The sequence below is a fragment of the Tursiops truncatus genome, chromosome 2 (assembly GCF_011762595.2).
Source record: "Tursiops truncatus isolate mTurTru1 chromosome 2, mTurTru1.mat.Y, whole genome shotgun sequence".
NCBI lineage: Eukaryota > Metazoa > Chordata > Mammalia > Artiodactyla > Delphinidae > Tursiops > Tursiops truncatus.
Genome location: NC_047035.1, coordinates 63,618,170 through 63,638,480, shown reverse-complemented (window position 1 = coordinate 63,638,480; position 20,311 = coordinate 63,618,170). Strand labels below are relative to the sequence as shown.

At 36.8% G+C, this 20,311-nt stretch overlaps 1 protein-coding gene across 3 annotated transcripts in view; it reads left to right on the top strand.

The window, feature by feature from the left end:
- Window positions 1-20,311, top strand: part of LOC101323535 (signal recognition particle subunit SRP54) — an 86,721-nt gene that overhangs the window by 22,488 nt on the left and 43,922 nt on the right. For all 3 annotated transcript variants that reach the window (XM_073800554.1, XM_019924033.3, XM_019924034.3), the window contains 7 exons: window positions 6,121-6,271; window positions 7,349-7,497; window positions 7,832-7,932; window positions 8,420-8,506; window positions 11,973-12,046; window positions 12,257-12,365; window positions 17,249-17,419. In XM_073800554.1, coding sequence (XP_073656655.1) covers window positions 6,121-6,271; window positions 7,349-7,497; window positions 7,832-7,932; window positions 8,420-8,506; window positions 11,973-12,046; window positions 12,257-12,365; window positions 17,249-17,419 — 842 coding nt within the window. The remainder of the gene's footprint in view (window positions 1-6,120; window positions 6,272-7,348; window positions 7,498-7,831; window positions 7,933-8,419; window positions 8,507-11,972; window positions 12,047-12,256; window positions 12,366-17,248; window positions 17,420-20,311) is intronic.

Here is a 20,311-nt window from a genome sequence, read left to right as displayed (position 1 = left end):
CCACAACGGGAGAGGCCACAACAGTGACAGGCCCGTGTACCGCAAAAAAAAAAAAAAAAGCAGCAAGGGAAAATCAACAAATAATATACAAGGGAATCCCTGTAAGGTTAACAGCTGATCTTTCAGCAGAAACTCTGCAAGCCAGAAAGGACTGGCAGGACATATTTAAAGTGATGAAAGGGAAAAACCTACAACCAAGATTACTCTACCCAGCAAGAGTCTCATTCAGATTTGACGGAGAAATTAAAACCTTTACAGACAAGCAAAAGTTAAGAGGATTCAGCACCACTAAACCAGCTTTACAACAAATGCTAAAAACTTCTCTAGGCAGGAAACACAAGAGAAGGAAATGACCAACAAAAACAAACCCAAAACACTTAAAAAAATGGTAATAGTAACATACATATTAATAATTACCTTAAATGTAAATGGATTAAATGCTCCAACCAAAAGACATAGACTGGCTAAATGGATGCAAAAACAAGACCCATATATATACTGTCTACAAGAGACCCACTTCAGACCTAGGGACACATACAGACTGAAAGTGAGGGGATGGAAAGAGATACTCCATGCAAATGGAAATCAAAAGAAAGCTAGAGTAACAATTCTCAAATCAGGAAAAATAGACTTAAAAATGACTATTACAAGAGAAAAAGAAGACACTACATGATGATCAAGGGATCAATCCGGGAAGAAGGTATGACAAATGTAAATATTTATGCACCCAACATAGGATCCTCTCAATACGTAAGGCAAATGCTAACAGCCACAAAAGGAGAAATCGACAGTAACATGATAATAGTAGGGGACTTTAACACCCCACATTCACCAAAGGACAGATCATCCAAAAGGAAAATAAATAAGGAGACACAAGCTTTAAATGACACATTAGACAAGATGGACTTAATTGATATTTTTAGGACATTCCATCCAAAAACAACAAATACACTTTCTTCTCAAGTGCTCATGGAACATTCTCCAGGATAGATCATATCTTGGGTCACAAATCAAGCCTTGGTAAATTTAAGAAAATTGAAATCATTTAAGTATCTTTTCCCACCACAATGCTATGAGACTAGATATCAATTACAGGAAAAGATCTGTAAAAAATACAAACACATGGAGGCTAAACAATACATTACTAAATAACCAAGAGATCACTGAAGAAATCAAAGAGGAAATAAAAAACTACCTAGAAATAAATGACAATGAAAACAGGACAACCCAAAGCCTATGGGATGCAGCAAAAGCAGATCTAAGAGGGAAGTTTATAGCAATACAATCCTACCTCAAGAAACAAGAAACGTCTCAAATAAACAACCTAACCTTACACGTAAAGCAATTAGAGAAAGAAGAAGAACAACAAGAAAAAACCAAAGTTAGCAGAAGGAAAGAAATCATAAAGATCAGATTAGAAATAAATGAAAAAGAAATGAAGGAAATGATAGCAAAGATCAATAAAACTAAAACTTGGTTCTTTGAGAACATAAACAAAATTGATAAACCATTAGCCAGACTCATGAAGAAGAGAAGACTCAAATAACCAGAATTAGAAGTGAAAAAGGAGAAGTAACAACTGATACTGCAGAAATACAAAGGATCATGAGAGATTACTACAAGGAACTACATGCCAATAAAATGGACAACCTGGAAGAAATGGACAAATTCTTAGAAAAGTACAACCTTCCAAGACTGAACCAGGAAGAAATAGAAAATGTAAACAGACCAATCACAAGCACTGAAATTGAAACTGTGATTAAAAATCTTCCAACAAAGGAACTTCCCTGGTGGCGCAGTCGTTAAAAATCCTCCTGCCAATGCAGGGGACACGGGTTCAAGCCCTGGTCCAGGAAGACCCCACATGCTGCAGAGCAACTAAGCCCGTGCTCCACAACTACTGAGCCTGCACTCTAGAGCTCACGAGCCACAACTACTGAGCCCACATGCCACAACTACTGAAGCCTACGCGCCTAGAGCCTGTGCTGCACAACAAGAGAAGCCACTGCAATGAGAAGCCCACGCACCGCAACAAAGAGTAGCCCCTGCTCACTGCAACTAGAGAAAGCCCGCATGCAGCCAAAAATAAATAAATAAATAAATTTATATTTAAAAGAATCTTCCAACAAACAAAAGTCCAGGACCAGATGGCTTCACAGGCGAATTCTATCAAACATTTAGAGAAGAGCTAACACCTCTCCTTCTCAAACTCTTCCAAAATATAGCAGAGGGAGGAACAATCCTAAATTCATTCTTCAAGGCCACCATCACCCTGATACCAAAAGCAGACAAAGGTGTCACAAAAAAAGAACACTACAGGCCGGTATCACTGATGAACATAGATGCAAAAATCCTCAACAAAATACTAGCAAACAGAATCCAACAACACATTAAAAGAATTATACACCATGATCAAGTGGGGTTTAACCCAGGAATGCAAGGATTCTTCAATATATACAAATCAATCTGTGATACACCATATTAACAAATTGAAGGATAAAAACCATATGATCATCTCAATAGATGCAGAAAAAGCTTTCGACAAAATTCAACACCCATTTATGATAAAAACTCCCCAGGAAATAGGCATAGAGGGAACCTACCTCAACATAATAAAGGCCATATATGACAAACCCACAGCCAACATTATTCTCAATGATGAAAAACTGAAATGATTTCTTCTAAGATCAGGAACAAGACAAGGTTGCCCACTCTCACCACTATTATTTAACATACTTTTGGAAGTTTTAGCCACGGCAATCAGGAGAAAAATAAAAGGAATCCAAATTGGAAAAGAAGTAAAACTCTCACTGCTTGCAAATGGCATGATACTATACATAGAGAATCCTAAAAATGCTACCAGAAAACTGCTAGAGCTAATCAATGAATTTGGTAAAGTAGCAGGACACAAAATTAATGCACAGAAATCTCTTGCATTCCTATACACTAATGATGAAAAATCTGAAAGAGAAATTAAGGAAACACTCCAATTTACCATTGCAACAAAAAGAATAAAATACCTAGGAATAAACCTACCTAAGGAGACAAAAGACCTGTATACAGAAAACTATAAGGCACTTTTGAAAGAAATTAAAGACGATACAAACAGATGCAGAGATATACCATGTTCTTGGATTGGAAGAATCAACATTGTGAAAATGACTATAGTACCCAAAGCAAGCTACAGATTCAGTGCAATTCCTATCAAACTACCAACAGCATTTTTCACAGAACTTGAAGAAAAAATTTCACAATTTGTATGGAAACACAAAAGACCCTGAATAGCCAAAGCAATCTTGAGAAAGAAAAACAGAGCTGAAGGAATCAGGCTCCCTGAGTTCACACTGTACTGCAGAGCTACAGTAATCAAGACAGTATGGTACTGGCAGAAAAAGCAGAAATATAGATCAGTGGAACAGGATAGAAAGCCCAGAGTTAAACCCACGCACATATGGTCACTTTATCTATGATAAAGGAGGCAAGAATATACAATGGAGAAAAGACAGCCTCTTCAATAAGTGGTGCTGGGAAAACTGGACAGGTACATGTAAAAGAATGAAATTAGAACACTTCCTAACACTATACACAAAAATAAACTCAAAATGGATTAAAGACCTAAATGTAAACTCTTAGAGGAAAACATAGGTATAACACTCTATGACATAAATCACAGCAAGATCCTATTTGACCCACCTCCTAGAGAAATGGAAATAAAAACAAAAATAAACAAATGGGACCTAATGAAATGTAAAAGCTTTTCACAGCAAAGGACATCATAAAGGAGGTGAAAAGACAACCCTCAGAATGGGAGAAAATACTTGCAAGCGAAGCAATGGATAAAGGATTAATCTCCAAAACATACAAACAGCTCATGGAGCTCAATATCAAAAGAACAAACAATCCAATCAAAAAATGGGCAGAAGGCCTAAAAATACATTTCTCCAAAGAAGATATACAGATTGCCAACAAACATATGAAAGGATGCTCAACATTTCTAATCATTAGAGAAATGCAAATCAAAACTATAATGAGGTCTTCTGCCCATTTTCGGATTGGGTTGTTTTTTTGTTATTGAGCTGCATGAGCTGCTTATAAATTTTGGAGATTAATCCTTTGCAAGTAAGTCAGAAAGAGAAAGACAAATACTGTATGCTAACACACATATATGGAATTTAAGGGAAAAAAATGTCATGAAGAACCTAGGGGTAAGACAGGAATAAAGACATAGACCTACTACAGAATGGACTTGAGGATATGGGGAGGGGGAAGGGTAAGCTGTGACAAACTGAGAGAGTGGCATGGACATATATACACTACCAAACGTAAAATAGATAGCTAATGGGAAGCAGCCGCATAGCACAGGGAGATCAGCTTGGTGCTTTGTGACCGCCTAGAGGGGTGGGATAGGGAGGGTGGGAGGGAGGGAGACGCAAGAGGGAAGAGACATGGGAACGTATGTATATGTATAACTGATTCACTTTGTTATAAAGCAGAAACTGACACACCATTGTAAAGCAATTATACTCCAATAAAGATGTAAAAAAAAAAAAAAAACTACAGTGAGGTATCACCTCACACCGGTCAGAATGGCCATCATCAAAAAATCTACAAACAATCAGTGCTGGAGACGGAGTGGAGAAAAGGGAACCCTCCTGCACTCTTGGTGGGAATGTAAATTGATACATCCACTATGGAGAACAGTATGGAGGTTCCTTAAAGGTATAAAAGTAGAACCACCATATGACCCATCAATCCCACTACTGGGCATATACCCTGAGAAAACCATAACTCAAAAAGACACATGTACCCATGTTCATTGTAGCACTGTTTACAGTAGCCAGGACATGGAAGCAACCTAAGTGTCCATTGACAGATGAATGGATAAAGAAGATGTGGCACATATATACAATGGAATGTTACTCAGCCTTAAAAAGAAATGAAATTGAGTTATTTGTAGTGAGGTGAATGGACCTAGAGTCTGTCATACAGAGTGAGGTAACTCAGAAAGAGAAAAACATACTGTATGCTAACACAGATACATGGAATCTAAAAAGAAAAAAAAGGTTCTGATGAACCTAGGGGCAGGACAGGAGTAAAGATGCAGACGTAGAGAATGGACTTGAGGACACGGGGCGGGGGAAGGGTAAGCTGGGACGAAGTGAGAGGGTGGCGTTGACATATATACACTACCAAATGTAAAATAGATAGCTAGTGGGAAGCAGCTGCATAGCACAGGGAGATCAGCTCCGTGTTTTGTGACCACCTAGATTGGTGGGATAGGGAGGGTGGGAGGGAGAGGCAAGAAGGAGGGGATATGGGGATATATGTATACGTATAGCTGATTCACTTTGCTATACAGCAGTAAATAACACAACATTGTAAAGCAATTATACCCCAATAAAGATGTTTAAAACATTGCTTATAAAAGGGTGTTAAGTGGAAAAGCATGTTTAAAACACTATGTAATACAAGTTCAGTTATTAAAGAAAATGTAAAAAAAATTGAGGAATTCACAGCTCATTCAGAAAAGATACGCAGCAGAATCATACAGGATTTTGGGCTTCCCTGGTGGCGCAGTGTTTAAGAATCTGCATGCCAAAGTAGGGGACATGGTTTCGAGCCCTGGTCCTGGAAGATCCCACATGCCATGGAACAACTAAGCCCGTGCGCCACAACTGCTGAAGCCCGTGTGCCACAACTACTGAAGCCTGCATGCCTAGAGCCCATGCGCCACAACAAGAGAAGCCACCAAAATGAGAAGCCCGCACACCGAAACGAAGAGTAGCCCCCGCTCACTGCAACTACAGAAAGCCTGCGCACAGCAACCGAGACCCAACGCAGCCAATGATAAATAAATAAATATGGGGGCTATTTATTGTTTTTAAATAAATTTATTTAAAAAAAAAGAATCATACAGGATTTTGTAATTGGAAAACTGATTACTGCTTCATGCTGCTCTAGAAGTGGGTTGTTATATTTAATACTTATTAGATTTTATACTTCTAAATTGAAATTGTGATCATTATGACTTTTTCAGAGTAGATTAAGGGTGCACTAACAGTTTCCAAATTTTTCTTATTTGGAAGTTTTGCTGCTAAGTCATTTTTCCATGTTAAATAGCTATACAGAAATGGATCCTGTCATCATTGCCTCTGAAGGAGTGGAGAAATTCAAAAATGAGAACTTTGAAATTATTATTGTTGATACAAGTGGCCGCCATAAACAAGAAGACTCTTTGTTTGAAGAAATGCTTCAAGTTGCTAATGCTATAGTAAGTAGCTTAATTTAACAACATTATTAAGACTTTGGTTAAATTAATTATAAATCCTGATTGAGTTTATGAACCATATAAATTATTTTTTGCCTGTAAGAAAGATTCCAAGTAATATATTTTTATTTTGGGCTCCTTTGTCTGTATGATAAGGACTTAATCTTCTGTACATTAATATGAAATTTTCATGAGTATTGAAATATTTCCTTTCTCACTTAATCATCTTATTAGTATGTATAAGAAAAAGTAACAAGCAAAAAAAAATGAGAACCTTTAATAGCTGTTGAATTTCCTTTCTGTAAATTATTTAAATTAAATTAAAAACATTTGCTTTAGGTGAATTTTGAAAGATTTTTAAAATGAAGCATTTAAAAATATTAATAATCAATTAGTGTCTCTTTAAAATTGTGATGGAAATAACGGGAAGAAGAAGTGGTTTATAGGTAATCTATAGCACATATTATGAACCCATGTTTTGCCATTGAGGTGTTGGCAGTAATTCTTTGTTTAATGATTAATACTAATACATTGTTTTGTTTTGTTTAGCTGTGCCATTATTTTGACCTACGTGAGCAGACCTAAGGGAAATATTCTCATCTGTCCTTTATTTATTTTGCTTTCAGCGCACACTCTTCTACTTTTTTTCTCTGATTTACTGTTGCTATTGCATTTGTCTAGAGTGTGATTCCTCTAGATCATTGCTTAACTTTTTCCTCTTTATTCAGGCCTCAGCTCAAATGTTACCTCCAGACAGGTCTTCCCTGACCACCCTACAGAAAGAAACCTCTCACACCTCAGAACTGATTTTATCTGTTCCATTTTAATTGTTGTACATCTGAAATGTTTAGTTGCCTATTTTTTTATCTGTCTCCAGTGATTAGAATGTAGGTCCCACAAGCATAAGGATTTTCTTATTCATCTCTTTGACTGAGGACATAAATGGTGCCCAATACATAGTACTCCCTCAGTAAATACTGATTGATTGAATAATTATAATAAATATTTTTTATAGCTTCTAATGATGAAATTTGCTTAAAGTCAGTAAAAATATATATCTTTTCTATTTAAATTTTCTAGCAACCCGATAACATTGTTTATGTGATGGATGCCTCCATTGGGCAGGCTTGTGAAGCCCAGGCTAAGGCTTTTAAAGATAAAGTAGATGTAGCCTCAGTAATAGTGACAAAACTTGATGGTCATGCAAAAGGAGGTGGTGCACTCAGTGCGTAAGTATCATTGATGTTATTGTCCCGTGTCTTGGGCTTAGTGTGTGTGTGTGTGTGTGTGTGTGTGTGTGTGTGTGTGTGTGTGTGTGTGTGTGTGTGTGTGTGTATTTATGGCTTTCTTATTAATCATTTAAAATATATTCCAATGGTGGACCTAGTATGATCTGTAAAAGAAGTTTAAATAGAAACAGAATTTTGGAGTACCTCTGATACAGTTCTCCTTTAGCTAGTGAGAAGAAACTTGAGCTATGTACCTTTGTCTAATTACCTTTAAAATCTTCTAGAAATTTGTTTTCCTTTTTGAGGTTATTTTGTGTTTTCTTTTTCTTTGCAGAGTTGCTGCCACAAAAAGTCCAATTATTTTCATTGGTACAGGGGAACATATAGATGACTTTGAACCTTTCAAAACGCAGCCTTTCATCAGCAAACTTCTTGGTGTGTACAGTGGTGGGGATATAGAAAAACCTTCAAGAAATAGTATGAATTTTTAGAACAGATTAGGATTTTAATTCTGCCCTCTTGCTAACTAGCTCAGGAAAATAATTTTCTTCTATGATTTATCTTCTTTACCTGCAAACTAAGGATGGTGGTTATCTGCTTCCTGTAGTTAGAGTGGTAAAATGAGCTATTAGATGGAAAGTTCCTTGGAAAAATTTTAGAGCTCAATACAGAAGCATGTGGTTGTAGTAATAGCAGTGATAATGGCAGCAAAACTTTCATAATGTCTCCAGGTGTTTGAGAGCATGGAATTTGGAATTAAACCCTGGGCTGCAGTTCCTGCTTTGTCACTTAACCTCTCCAGCTTCAGTTTTTCACCTATGAAGTGCCTATCTCACAGGCTTATTATGTATGTGCATGCATTTTGCATAATGTAAAACAGATACACTATTGGTTATTAATTTTACTTTTTTGGGTCTTATAGGTATGGGTGACATTGAAGGACTGATAGATAAAGTCAACGAGTTGAAGTTGGATGACAATGAAGCACTTATAGAGAAGTTGAAACATGGTATATGAGTAGCAAAAAGCATTTGATCTCAGATGACTTACCTGGATTTCTTTTGATAAAGCTATAATTTGTTTGAAATGATACATCCATTAAAGTCAATTCTTCAAATGTTTACTGTTTTAGATTTATATATAAATCATTTTAAATCTCAGGCATCTAAGCAATTGTAGAATGGAGTGTTTTTATTTTCTTTCTTGTAATCAAATTGCATTAAGATTAAAATTGAAGCTTTCTTTGGGTTCCTTGGAGTAAAACAGGTTAAAAGTACGTTAGAATACTCTCTTCTGATTTGTTTGTTTACTTATAAATTTTATATTTAATATGTAATAAAACATATAAAAAGAAATTTAAAAGAATGAGATTAAATACCCACACATGTTTTCTTTACTCCACATTGAAGTCAACTCCTATTGAAATGTGATTAAGAGCTCAAGTTTTTTAATCTAACGTGACTTTTTCAAATTACTTAACCTCGGACTACCCTGGTGGTCCAGTGGTTAAGACTCCACGCTGCCACTGCAGGGGGTGCGAGTTCAATCCCTGGTCTGGGGAGTTCCACATGCCGCGGGGTGAAGCCAAATTAATTAATTAATTAATTAATTTGAAAAAAATCATGTTCAAATTACTTAACCTCAATTTTCTTATGTGTAAAAAGTAGATAATACTATCTTCTTCAGAGTTGTGAAGAGTAAATTAGCTGATATATGTAAAATGTCCAGCATGTCAGAAGCATTTAACATATTATTGACCATTTCTGTTTTTCTCAAAATGGTATTACTCTTAATTTCCATGGCCACATACTATCCTGCCTCTTTGCTCCTTCTCATTCATCTTGTCAGGTGCCTATGCCTTTACTTCTCAAATGTTGATGTTTTCCAGCGATCATTCTAGGCCATCTTCTTTCTCTGGAGCTTCAGACTCATATCTGTATGTTTAGATGCTTAGATCTTCCTTAGACATTTAGTTCAGTTTATCCTTGTCTTCCCATCCTAACCTCCCACCCCAATGTTATCATCTATGAATTTAACATCATTTGTCTTGTTGCCAAAGTCAGAAACTTGGATGTTGTCATCAACTCATCTCTTCCTCACTCTGGCCAGTCCTTTTCCGATCAGTCATTAGTCCTAGTGATTCTACCTCCTAATTATCTCCATTCCATCCCCTACTTCCCAGCAACTATGCAAGTTCATCTCTTATCTAGATTGTTTATTCTAAGTCTTTTAACAGATATTCCAGTTTTTTGGACTCTTCCCCTTGGATCAGTTTTTTGGACTTCAGCCGAAATGATCTTTCAGAAATGCAAATTTGATCCTCTTACCTTTCTTAAAATCTTTCAGTAGCTTCCCATTTCCCTTAGAGTAGTTTTGAATGACTCCACTATCTAACCCACATCTTCCGAGTCATGTTTTGACACTATTGTTTTTAGCATTCCGTGTGCTGGTCATGCTGAATTTCTATCAGTTTCTCACATGTACGCTGCTGTCTCTGCCTTTGCCTTTGCTGGTCCCTCTGCCTGTTAGGTAGTTATTCTCTCTTCTTCCTACTTCTGTCCTTCTTTATCCCAGCCAAACCGGCTAACTCCTACTAATACTTCAAGTCTTTCCTTAAATGTGCTTCAGGGACATTCTACCTTATCCTTAGACTAAGTTAGAACCCCCTACTGTATGTTTCCATTGAATCCTGTAATTGCTGTATGAGTCATCACAATGATTTGATTGATGTCTGTCTTCCCTGCTGGAAAGTGAAGGTAGGTTTCATAGCTGTGTTCTTCCTCTTTTATGTTCACAGTACCTAGTACAGTTTCTGGCACTTAGTAAGTCTTTAGTAAATATTTGTTGAATGAATGAATCTATCCTTTATTGCCTGATTCTTTCCCCCTGCTACTACCACACTAAACTGGGTAATATATTCCTAGTCAGTCTGCTTTCTGACTCCTAGATCTCTCTTTATATCTCTGCATTTTGCTTCTGCTTCTAACATTCTACTCCTTTCTGTTATCACCAAGGGCCTCCTGATTTCCAAATGTAGTGACCTTTCTCTTTCCTCTTGGCTCCCAGTATTTAACAGTTTTATCTGCCTTTTATATTTTCAGACTCTTCACTTGGGTTCCATGACAGTGGATTTCTTATATTTATCATAGCTTCAGTTGTCATTTCTGTATAATATGTATTTTAGCCTTAATCTTCTCTACCACTGTTTTATTTTGCATTTCTAGCTGCCGGCTATAACATTTCTTTTAAGATATTATACTGCTAACTTCAAATTCAGAATGCCTAGAACCAAACACCATTTTTGTTTATATCTTTGGACAAAAATAGAAAATAATCTTTCTCCTTTGTCTTGTTCTTTCTGTTTTTCTCCTTAACTGAATTTACATAATGATGAAATGCTCAGATTCTAAGAATATCATTCAATCAACTTTGACAAATGCACAATAATCTACACTCCATCAGGAAATAGAATATTTCCATTACTCTAGAAAGTCTGCTTATTCCCCTTCCCAGTAAATACTTCATATTATAGGAATCCTAGAGTGTATCTTTTTTTCCCACATGGTTTCTGTGACTCAGCATAATATTTTTGATATTCATCCAGGTGGTTGTACTCACCTGTAGCCTGTTCTTCTTTTTTTTTTTAATTTATTTATTTTATTTACTTTTGGCTGCATTGGGTCTTCGTTACTACACACAGGCTTTCTCTAGTTGTGGTGAGAGGGGGCTACTCTTCGTTAGAGTGCCATGGGCTTCTCATTGCGCTGGCTTCTCTTGTTCAAGAGCACCGGCTCTACGCGCCTGGGCTTCAGTAGGTGCGGCCCGTGGGCTCGGTAGTTGTGGCTCGCAGGCTCTAGAGCGCAGGCTCAGTAGTTGTGGTGCTTGGGCTCAGTTGCTCCACGGCATGTGGGATCTTCCCAGACCAGGGCTTGAACCTGTGTCCCCTGAATTGGCAGGTGGATTCTTAACCACCGTGCCACCAGGGAAGCCCATAGCCTGTTCTTTTATTGCTGAGAGTAGTATTTCATTCAGAGTCTATCCACTTTCCAGTTCATGGACAGCTAAGCTGTGTAAGAAACTCCAAATAATCTTCTAAAGTGCTTTTGCCCATTTTACAATTCTCATCAGCAGTATATGAGAGTTCTGTTTGTTCTACATTCTCTTTAACTTGTGTTGTCAGACTTTTTAATTTCAGTTATCCTAGTAGGTATAGTTTGTCTCCTTTGTTTTCACATTTCCTGTATTTATGTCCATTTTCTCTGATAGAATATGAGCTTCTTTAGGATAGGATCTATCTGTCTCCACTGTATTCATCCTGTGATCTTGTGTGTAGTAACTGCTGAGTGAATATTTATTGATTGGATATTTTATAAGTGTGCTTCAAGATGAGCCCATGATTAAGGAAAATCATTAGGTTTTATTGACTGGAAATGTTCATTCTCTAATATATCTGCATCATTTATATTGTATTTCAGGTCAGTTTACGTTGCGAGACATGTATGAACAATTTCAAAATATCATGAAAATGGGCCCCTTCAGTCAGATCTTGGTTAGTTATACTAAAAAGTTTTTTTCTAACCTCTTTTGTTTTTGTTAAAATTTCTAAGAACAGATACACTTGCTTTAATTATTTTAATATTTGGGTAAAAATAGATACTTTTAAAACTTAGTATTAACATTAAAGCCATTAGTTAAATGTGAACATTCTGAACAATTAATCTCAAGCTATTATTGATTTTATGTTTAATATATCTTTTAGGGGATGATCCCTGGTTTCGGAACAGATTTTATGAGCAAAGGAAATGAACAAGAGTCAATGGCCAGGCTAAAGAAATTAATGACAATAATGGATAGTATGAATGATCAAGGTAAGGTGGTAGATTATTTGACTTGGAGGACAATGTTCTGAATATCAGTAAGTTGAGAGTTTAACTATATTCTTGTGAACAAGATGGGGAAAATTTAGACTGAAAGATGATTGTTAGGGAGATTTCTAGCTGCTTGAAAGCTCTTGCTCAGAGGGTTGGGATTACTGGGTTGACCTCCGCATTGAGAGAAATGTCTAGTATAGTGCTTCTCCAAATGAGTTCTGTGGAGAGAACACAAGTTCTTTATGGTGTTGATAGAAATAACTTAAAAGGGGAGTTCTGTAGTCAAATAAATTTGGGGGAACGCTGAGTTAAAAAAAAAACACTAGTAAGTTTATTTATTGTATGTCTCCTCAGAGCTCTAATATGCTAACATGAATTGGGAATCTGTAAGAGAGAGATAGTTTATGCAGTGTTTACCAGCTTACTTTGCTCTGTAACTCTCAAGGTTTGGTCTTCTCAAGTACACTGCTTTATCTCTAATCCTACATTATCCCTTTCTCCTGTACTTTCAGGTCCTCAGCCCATGAATATCTCTAGACCCATGACTTCTTTATCTTTTTCCCAGTATTTGTAGCACCCTTTCCGATTGAACCCAGCAGGCATGCCAAATATTTATCACCCTTTTGTAGGCCTTCTACTCTTGATCTCTGTTCTTATTTACAAAGAAATACAGGCTTTTGGCATTGAATTCTTTCAGCCTTTGGCTGATTTATCTATGAGATTGTGACAGCCACAAACCATTCTTAAAGCTTTTTCAAGGACCTCTCTCCATCAGTAAAATCCTCTGCTATATCTGCAGTCTCTCCTTACCTACTGACTTTTTTCCCCCATCAATATATAAACATTCTTTCTTAAGTTCACAATTTCACATTTTCTAGGCTTCACTTCTCCCGCATGCTTTTACTCTCTCTTTTCAGTCAAGCTTCTTAAAAGAATGCTTTATGTTCCCAAACTACTGAAATCTGACTTCTCTCCCCACCATTACTGTGAAATAGATCATACAAAGATTTTCAATAACCTTCCACTGGTCTACTCTAATGGATACTCTTCAGTTTTTTTCTTGACCTTTACAACATTGGATGTTAAACACCTTTTTCTCTTGGTTTCCATTATACCATCTCTCCATTTTACCCTTACCTTTATTGGTTTCTTTTTTTTGTTTGCTTTTTTTGTTTTGTTTTGTTTTGTTTGTTTGTGTTTTTGGCTGTGCTGTTTGGCTTGCAGGATCTCAGTTCCCAGATCAGGGATTGAACCGGGGCCACGACAGTGAAAGCCCAGAATCCTAACCACTAGGCCACCAGGGAACTACACATACCTTTCTTGTTCACTTAGTCTCTTTCACTGGTCTCATCCTCACCCAACCTCTTAAATGAATATCTGCTACAGTTTTCTGTCCTCAGCTAGTGTTTCTTATCATTCTGCTCAGTTTTGAATAATTAATCCACATCTATGCTTTGTCTACTACCTGATTATTTTTTGTAGTCTCTACGTCTTTCCTGATCTCTAGGCCTTCATAGTAACCCAAATAATGTTTCTCTCTCATCTGTGTATCTTCAACACTATTAAAAGTTGTGCAGGGCTTCCCTGGTGGCACAGTGGTTGAGAGTCTGCCTGCCGATGCAGGGGACACTGGTTTGTGCCCCTGTCCGGGAAGATCCCACATGCCGCAGAGCGGCTGGGCCCGTGAGTCATGGCCACTGAGCCTGCGCATCCGGAGCCTGTGCTCCACAACGGGAGAGGCCACAACAGTGAGATGCCCGCGTACCGCAAAATAAAAAAAAAAAAAAGTTTTGAATGTAGAATTAATAACTGCAGCCATATCTAGAGTGTTTATTCTGCCCTAGGTACTGTCCTGAGCACTTTACATATTTTAACCCACAACAACTCTTAAGGGACAATTCTGGGGTCAAAATACAATCTAACTGTTACAGATTAGGATACAGGGAAGTTGAGTAATCTGCCAAAGGTCACTAGCTAGGGAATGGAGAGGCTGGGCTTCTGGCTTGAGAGTCTATACTCTGGATCACTTCCTGTCTAGGTGCTCACTGAATGGTGGACAGACATCTCTGTTACACGTTTGAGAGTTTTCTGAGGTACATCAGTTCCAAAATGTAGTGCTTCTGCTTTGGTGAGTGACACTTCCACCTATCTATTCAGTTACCCAAGCTAGAAACTGGGGTCAACTTAGATTTACTGTCTAGTCATTCTATTGATTATGGATATAGAGGTATTGAGATGCCTAACTTTTCTCCTTTCAGTTGTGTCAGTTTTGCTTCGTGTATTTTGAGGCTCTTTTGTTGGGTGCATACACATTTAGGATTGTTATGTCTTCTTAGTGAATTGACCTGACCCTTTTATCATTATGTATGTAATGCTCTCCTTTGCCCTGCTCCACATTATCTGATATTAATGCAACCACTCCAGCTTTCTTTTAATTAGTTGTTTGTATTATATATCTTTTTCTATCCTTTTACCTTTAACCTACCTGTATCATTATATTTGAAGTGAGTTTCATATTAACAACATGTTATGTTTTTTCTTTTTTAATAATTCTGATAATCTTTTAACTGATATATTATTTATATATTAGGATTTAAGTTCTGCCATTTTATCTTTTGTTCTGTTTGTTCACTCTGATTTTTGTTCTTTGTTTTCTCTTTTTTATCTTCCTATGGATTGTTTGAACATTATTTATTATTCTATTTTAATGTATCTGTATGTTTTTTAGTATGTTTCTTTGAGTAGTTTTCTTAGTGGTTGCTGTAGGTATTACAATATATATACATACTTATCACAGTCCATTCGTATCAGTATTTCATCACTTCAAGTACAATACAGAAACCTTAACATCACCTTAGACTTAGTGAGTTATACTTCCTAAGTATTTCTCGTATCTTCTCTCTCCTCTTTGTCTCTATATCCCCTGTGTATGAATTAGTTCATACACTCATCATTCCTTACCTGGATTGCTACAGTAGCCTCCTGACACTTCCCTTTCTCTTTTTTCACTCTTTTTTTTTTTGCAGTACGCAGGCCTCTCACTGTCGTGGCCTCTCCCGTTGTGAAGCGCAGGCTCAGCGGCCATGGCTCACAGGCCCAGCCACTCCGTGGCATGTGGGATCTTCCCGGACTAGGGCTCGAACCCGTGTTCCCTGCATCGGCAGGCGGACTCTTAACCGCTGCGCCACCAGGGAAGCCCTTTCACTCTTTTAATCTGCCTTCCTCACTGCCACAAGAATAATCTTTCTAAACATAACAATTCTGGGATCGAAATCTTTCAGTGGCTCTATGTTGTCTTCGTGATGAATTCCCAACTCCTAAGCCTAGTGTACAAGTTCTGTTATAATTTTGTCCTTACTTACTTTTATAATCTCTTAAATCTCTCAGCTCTTATCCATGCATTGTTCCTTCTACACAAAACTAGTTTCATTTATTCTAGGAATCCATGTTCTGCTTCCTAGAATATCCCTTGCTCTTTTCTCTTCTTTACTTATACTTGTCCTTCAGGACTACACAGTTAAAGAGAAACCACCAGCATGGAGCCTTTCCTGACTTCTTTCTTCTTTGAATTATGTCCCCTTCTGCTTTTTGCTTAACTCTCTCCTATTGCTTGCCAGGATGTGCTGTTATTCGCTGTCTTCTTTCTCTCACTCCATTTGAGCTCTTGGAAGGAATATGATACACATTTTCTAAATACTTTATCATGAAGATGTGGCTTAAAAGCTGCATTTATGAAATGGATTTAGAGGTTTTAACAGACTATAAGTTTATTATGAGATAATTTGATCTTTATTTGTACTACATGAGTAATTAGTCTTCCCCTGGATTTCAGTTCACTTCTGGACAATATGCTTAGAGGGCATAGACAAATTAGAAAATGTAGTTAGGAAATCAGCGTGGTAAATGGGGTGCTAAACCATGTTATAAGAGGAACAGTCAAAAGAGTTGGATATTTGTCACCTCGAGAAAATTCACAGGAGACATCATGGCTCTCAAATAATTTGAAAGCCTTATTCTTTATGCCTGGCAAGGAGACATCTATGCAAAATAGGAAGGAATGTCAGGCAAACATACTTCATTTTAATATGTGAAAATATTTTCCATAATTACGGGTATTAGAATGGCATAGATTGACTTATTTTGGATAGTGGGTCATCTCTCCTGGGGTTGTTAAATCAAAGTTAGATGATCACTTATTGTGGGATATTGTGGAGAGAATGCAAACATAATAGAAATTTTGTTCCTGAGATTGTATGCAACTAATGCCATAAGAAATGTACCTCGTATTCTAAGAGTTATCAAAACACTGGAAGGAATTAACTCATTCTTTACGTTACAAAAGGCGTTAAAAAACTAGTAGTAATTACTTGATTATATAGGAAATATACAATTATTCTGTTGATTATAGATAGAACCTACCTCCTTCTACTTGCTTATATGCCTAAATTTATGATTTAAAGGATAATAGTTATTTAGAGCTAAGGTAAGCACTTTTGTTCCTCTTTGAAATATACCTTATACCTCTGGCATATACTCTGAGGAGCAGTTGGATATGAGATATAGAAAGGGTGGACCAAGAAAATTTTTTCAAAGAAAAATTTTCACAATGTTCTATTTTACTTAAACTGTAGGGTGAGTAGATGTGTATTTGTTTTATTGTTTTTATAGCTTATGGATATTATAAATATTCTTTTGAATATATTCCATGTTTAATTTTTAAAAACCAGATGAAGACACAGCAGATGATAACAACATTTGTTAAATCTGGTTGGTGGTTTCACCACTGTATTTATTTTCTGTGTGTAAGATATTTGCATGTAACTGCTTTGACAATGAATGTTAATTGTGTGTATGTGAAAGTTATTGACCCTTGCCTACAGAACTGGACAGTACTGATGGTGCCAAGGTTTTCAGTAAGCAACCAGGAAGAATCCAAAGAGTAGCAAGAGGATCAGGTGTGTCAACGAGAGATGTACAAGAACTTTTGACACAATATACCAAATTTGCACAGATGGTAAAAAAGATGGGAGGTATCAAAGGACTTTTCAAAGGTAAGAAAAATAACAAGCTCATCATTAGTTGACACACTGAAAGGAAAGAAAGAGGTTGAGAAACTAAAAATCAAAGCCAGGGAGTACTGCCAGTATTAGAAAATACACTGCTGAATTTCATGTTATATTCAAGTACTTCCAGGATTTATAATGCAGTCTGTGATTTATCTGTTTTCAGAGTCAAGGTAATAAATGCTAATATTTTAAAAAATCACACTTAATGACTTTATTTTTGTGACGTTATAGTATATATTAAAGAAAATTTAGAGAATATAAGGAAATATAAGAAAAAAATTTAAAACACCCATTACCTTTACTCCCCAGAGAATCCCATGGGTCTTATTGCAAATAACATTTGATATAACTAGTGCTTTTTCTTTTCAAACATCATGACTTTTTTTCCATATTGTCAAATATTCTTCAGAATATAACTTTTAACCACTGAGTACTATTCCAGTTACGCATGTATCTTTGTTTAGCACAGTGCGTCTTTGTTGGATGTTTAGGCTGATTTCATATCAGTACCAGTTCCTGTATCAGTTTCTGTGCAGTCTTCCATGAGGCCAGGGATTTTGTCTGTTTTGATCATAAATATAGTAGATGCAGAATAAGTTTTGTAATAATTCAGTATTTCCAATTTAATGGTCAAATGTTTTTCAATATGTTTTTTCGATTACTCACATTTAACATTTCTTCGTACATTTATTGGTTTGAATTTTCTTGGTGAATCCCCTCTTACTTAGGTTACTTGTCCATTTGTTTTATTTTTTTCCTTATTGCTTTGTAATAACTCTTTAAAATTCTTGGACTATACCTGCAAATATTTTTCCCAAAATTTCATTTGCCGTTCAGCTTTAATTTTTTAAATTAATTAATTTATTTATTTGGCTGCATCAGGTCTTAGTTGCAGTATGCGGGATCTTCGTTGAAACATGTGGGGTCTGTCATTGCAGCACACAGGCTCTTTGTTGTGGCGCGCGGACTCTAGAGCACGCAGGCTCAGTAGTTGCAGCATGCAGGCTTAGTTGCCCCGCAGCATGTGGGATCTTAGTTCCCCGACCAGGGATCAAACACACATCCCCTGCCTTGCAAGGCGGATTCTTAACCACTGGACCACCAGGGAAGTCTCTGAAGTTTTCATTTTTAATGCAGCCAGGCCTTTTGGTTTGGTTTCTTTTGTACTCATAAAAGCCTTCCCCATGTTGATACCACAGTAGTCACCTATACTTTCTTCTACTTGTTGTTGTTTTTTTTTTAGATTTTTACTCTTTATCCCACCTAGAATTTATTTTGCTGTGTATTGTCTAAGGTAAAAAGGTAAGTTTGTTTTTCCAAAGGGTTAAAATCAACTGTCCTAGCCCTCTCTTTAAGGTTTTTTTCTATATCATAAACACTATTAAGGTGAATTTATTATTTAAGAAATATTGATTAGGTAAGCTCCAAAGATGAATAATACCACTGAATAGCTTTAAAAAAGATGGGTATTTATATAAGTTTTCATCACGTTTTTTAATTTTTTTTATTTAAAAATTTTTTTTTGTGGTACGCGGGCCTCTCACTGTTGTGGCCTCTCCCGTTGCGGAGCACAGGCTTCGGACGCACAGGCTCAGCGGCCATGGCTCACGGGCCCAGCCGCTCTGCGGCATGTGGGATCCTCCCGGACTGGGGCACAAACCCGTGTCCCCTGCATCGGCAGGCGGACTCTCAACCACTGCGCCACCAGGGAGGCCCTATCACATTTTGTCTTTGACAGTTTCCTTATTTTCCTTGCCTACTATATCCTATTTTCTTTTTTGTGACAAGGGAGAAAAGTTAGACAAACAAGTTTAAAATTGGTCATAATTCCTAACACCACATATTATTTCAGATAGTGATTTATAAACACATTAAGTCAGTTTAACATCTTTCCCAAATGACCCTGACTGTTCTTGATAGAACTACTGCAGATCTGTTGGTCAGATCTTGTCTAAGCATTAACTGCTCGATAAAGGCACAACCAAGATGAAGTGGGCAGTGGATATGGTACATGTCCTTGTCACATCAAAGTCTTAATAATTTTTCAAAGTTTTAAGTCCTCAGAGACAAAAACTCTTACAACAAATCACCAGTGGTTGTAAAACTCACATCTTACACAAATTTATTAATTATGAAACATTTTTTACAGTTTTTATCATCTTTTATAAAAACACATCTTATAGTTCTTAATTCATTTAATTTAATCATATTAGCCAGCTTTGATCAGAGAATCAGGGTCATCTTTGATTTGCATTTTCACAAATGTTCCTGAGAAGTACCAGAGTTAATGTTCCTTTGAAATAAATAGTTTTGCTGAAGCAGCTCTACTTATTCATTGCTATTGCATCAGTGATGTCTTTGGCTTTCTGTCTCTTAAGAGCACAGCAGTTATTCTCTAAGGGATGCTCTTATCGCTTCTGCCCCAGTGTGCATCTCTTTCATTGGCTGCCTTTTTACTGTGGAGTTTCGACTGAGTGTGTAGAAATTCATTAATAAATGGAGTTGCATTATTCTTTCTATTCTCTGAAGCTTTTTGTTATTTATAATAGCTTCTTAGATATACACATCTTCAGGTTCTCTCAGACTCATTCTTTCATATCCATTTATCAGTAATCCACTCTCTTTCCCAATTAACCCATATCTGTAAAGTTTTTTGTTCGGCATTCTACCATGTCACTATTAAACAATTGTTATAGCTTACTATTAATAACCACTGGATATGGTTTTGCTTATAGTGGCTCATTCACAGGTATAAGTAAAAATGTTAACAAAAATTGTAGCCCTTAAGAAAGTTCCTTAGGGCTTCCCTGGTGGTGCAGTGGTTAAGAATCCACTTGCCAATGCAGGGGACACAGGTTCGAGCCCTGGTCCGGGAAG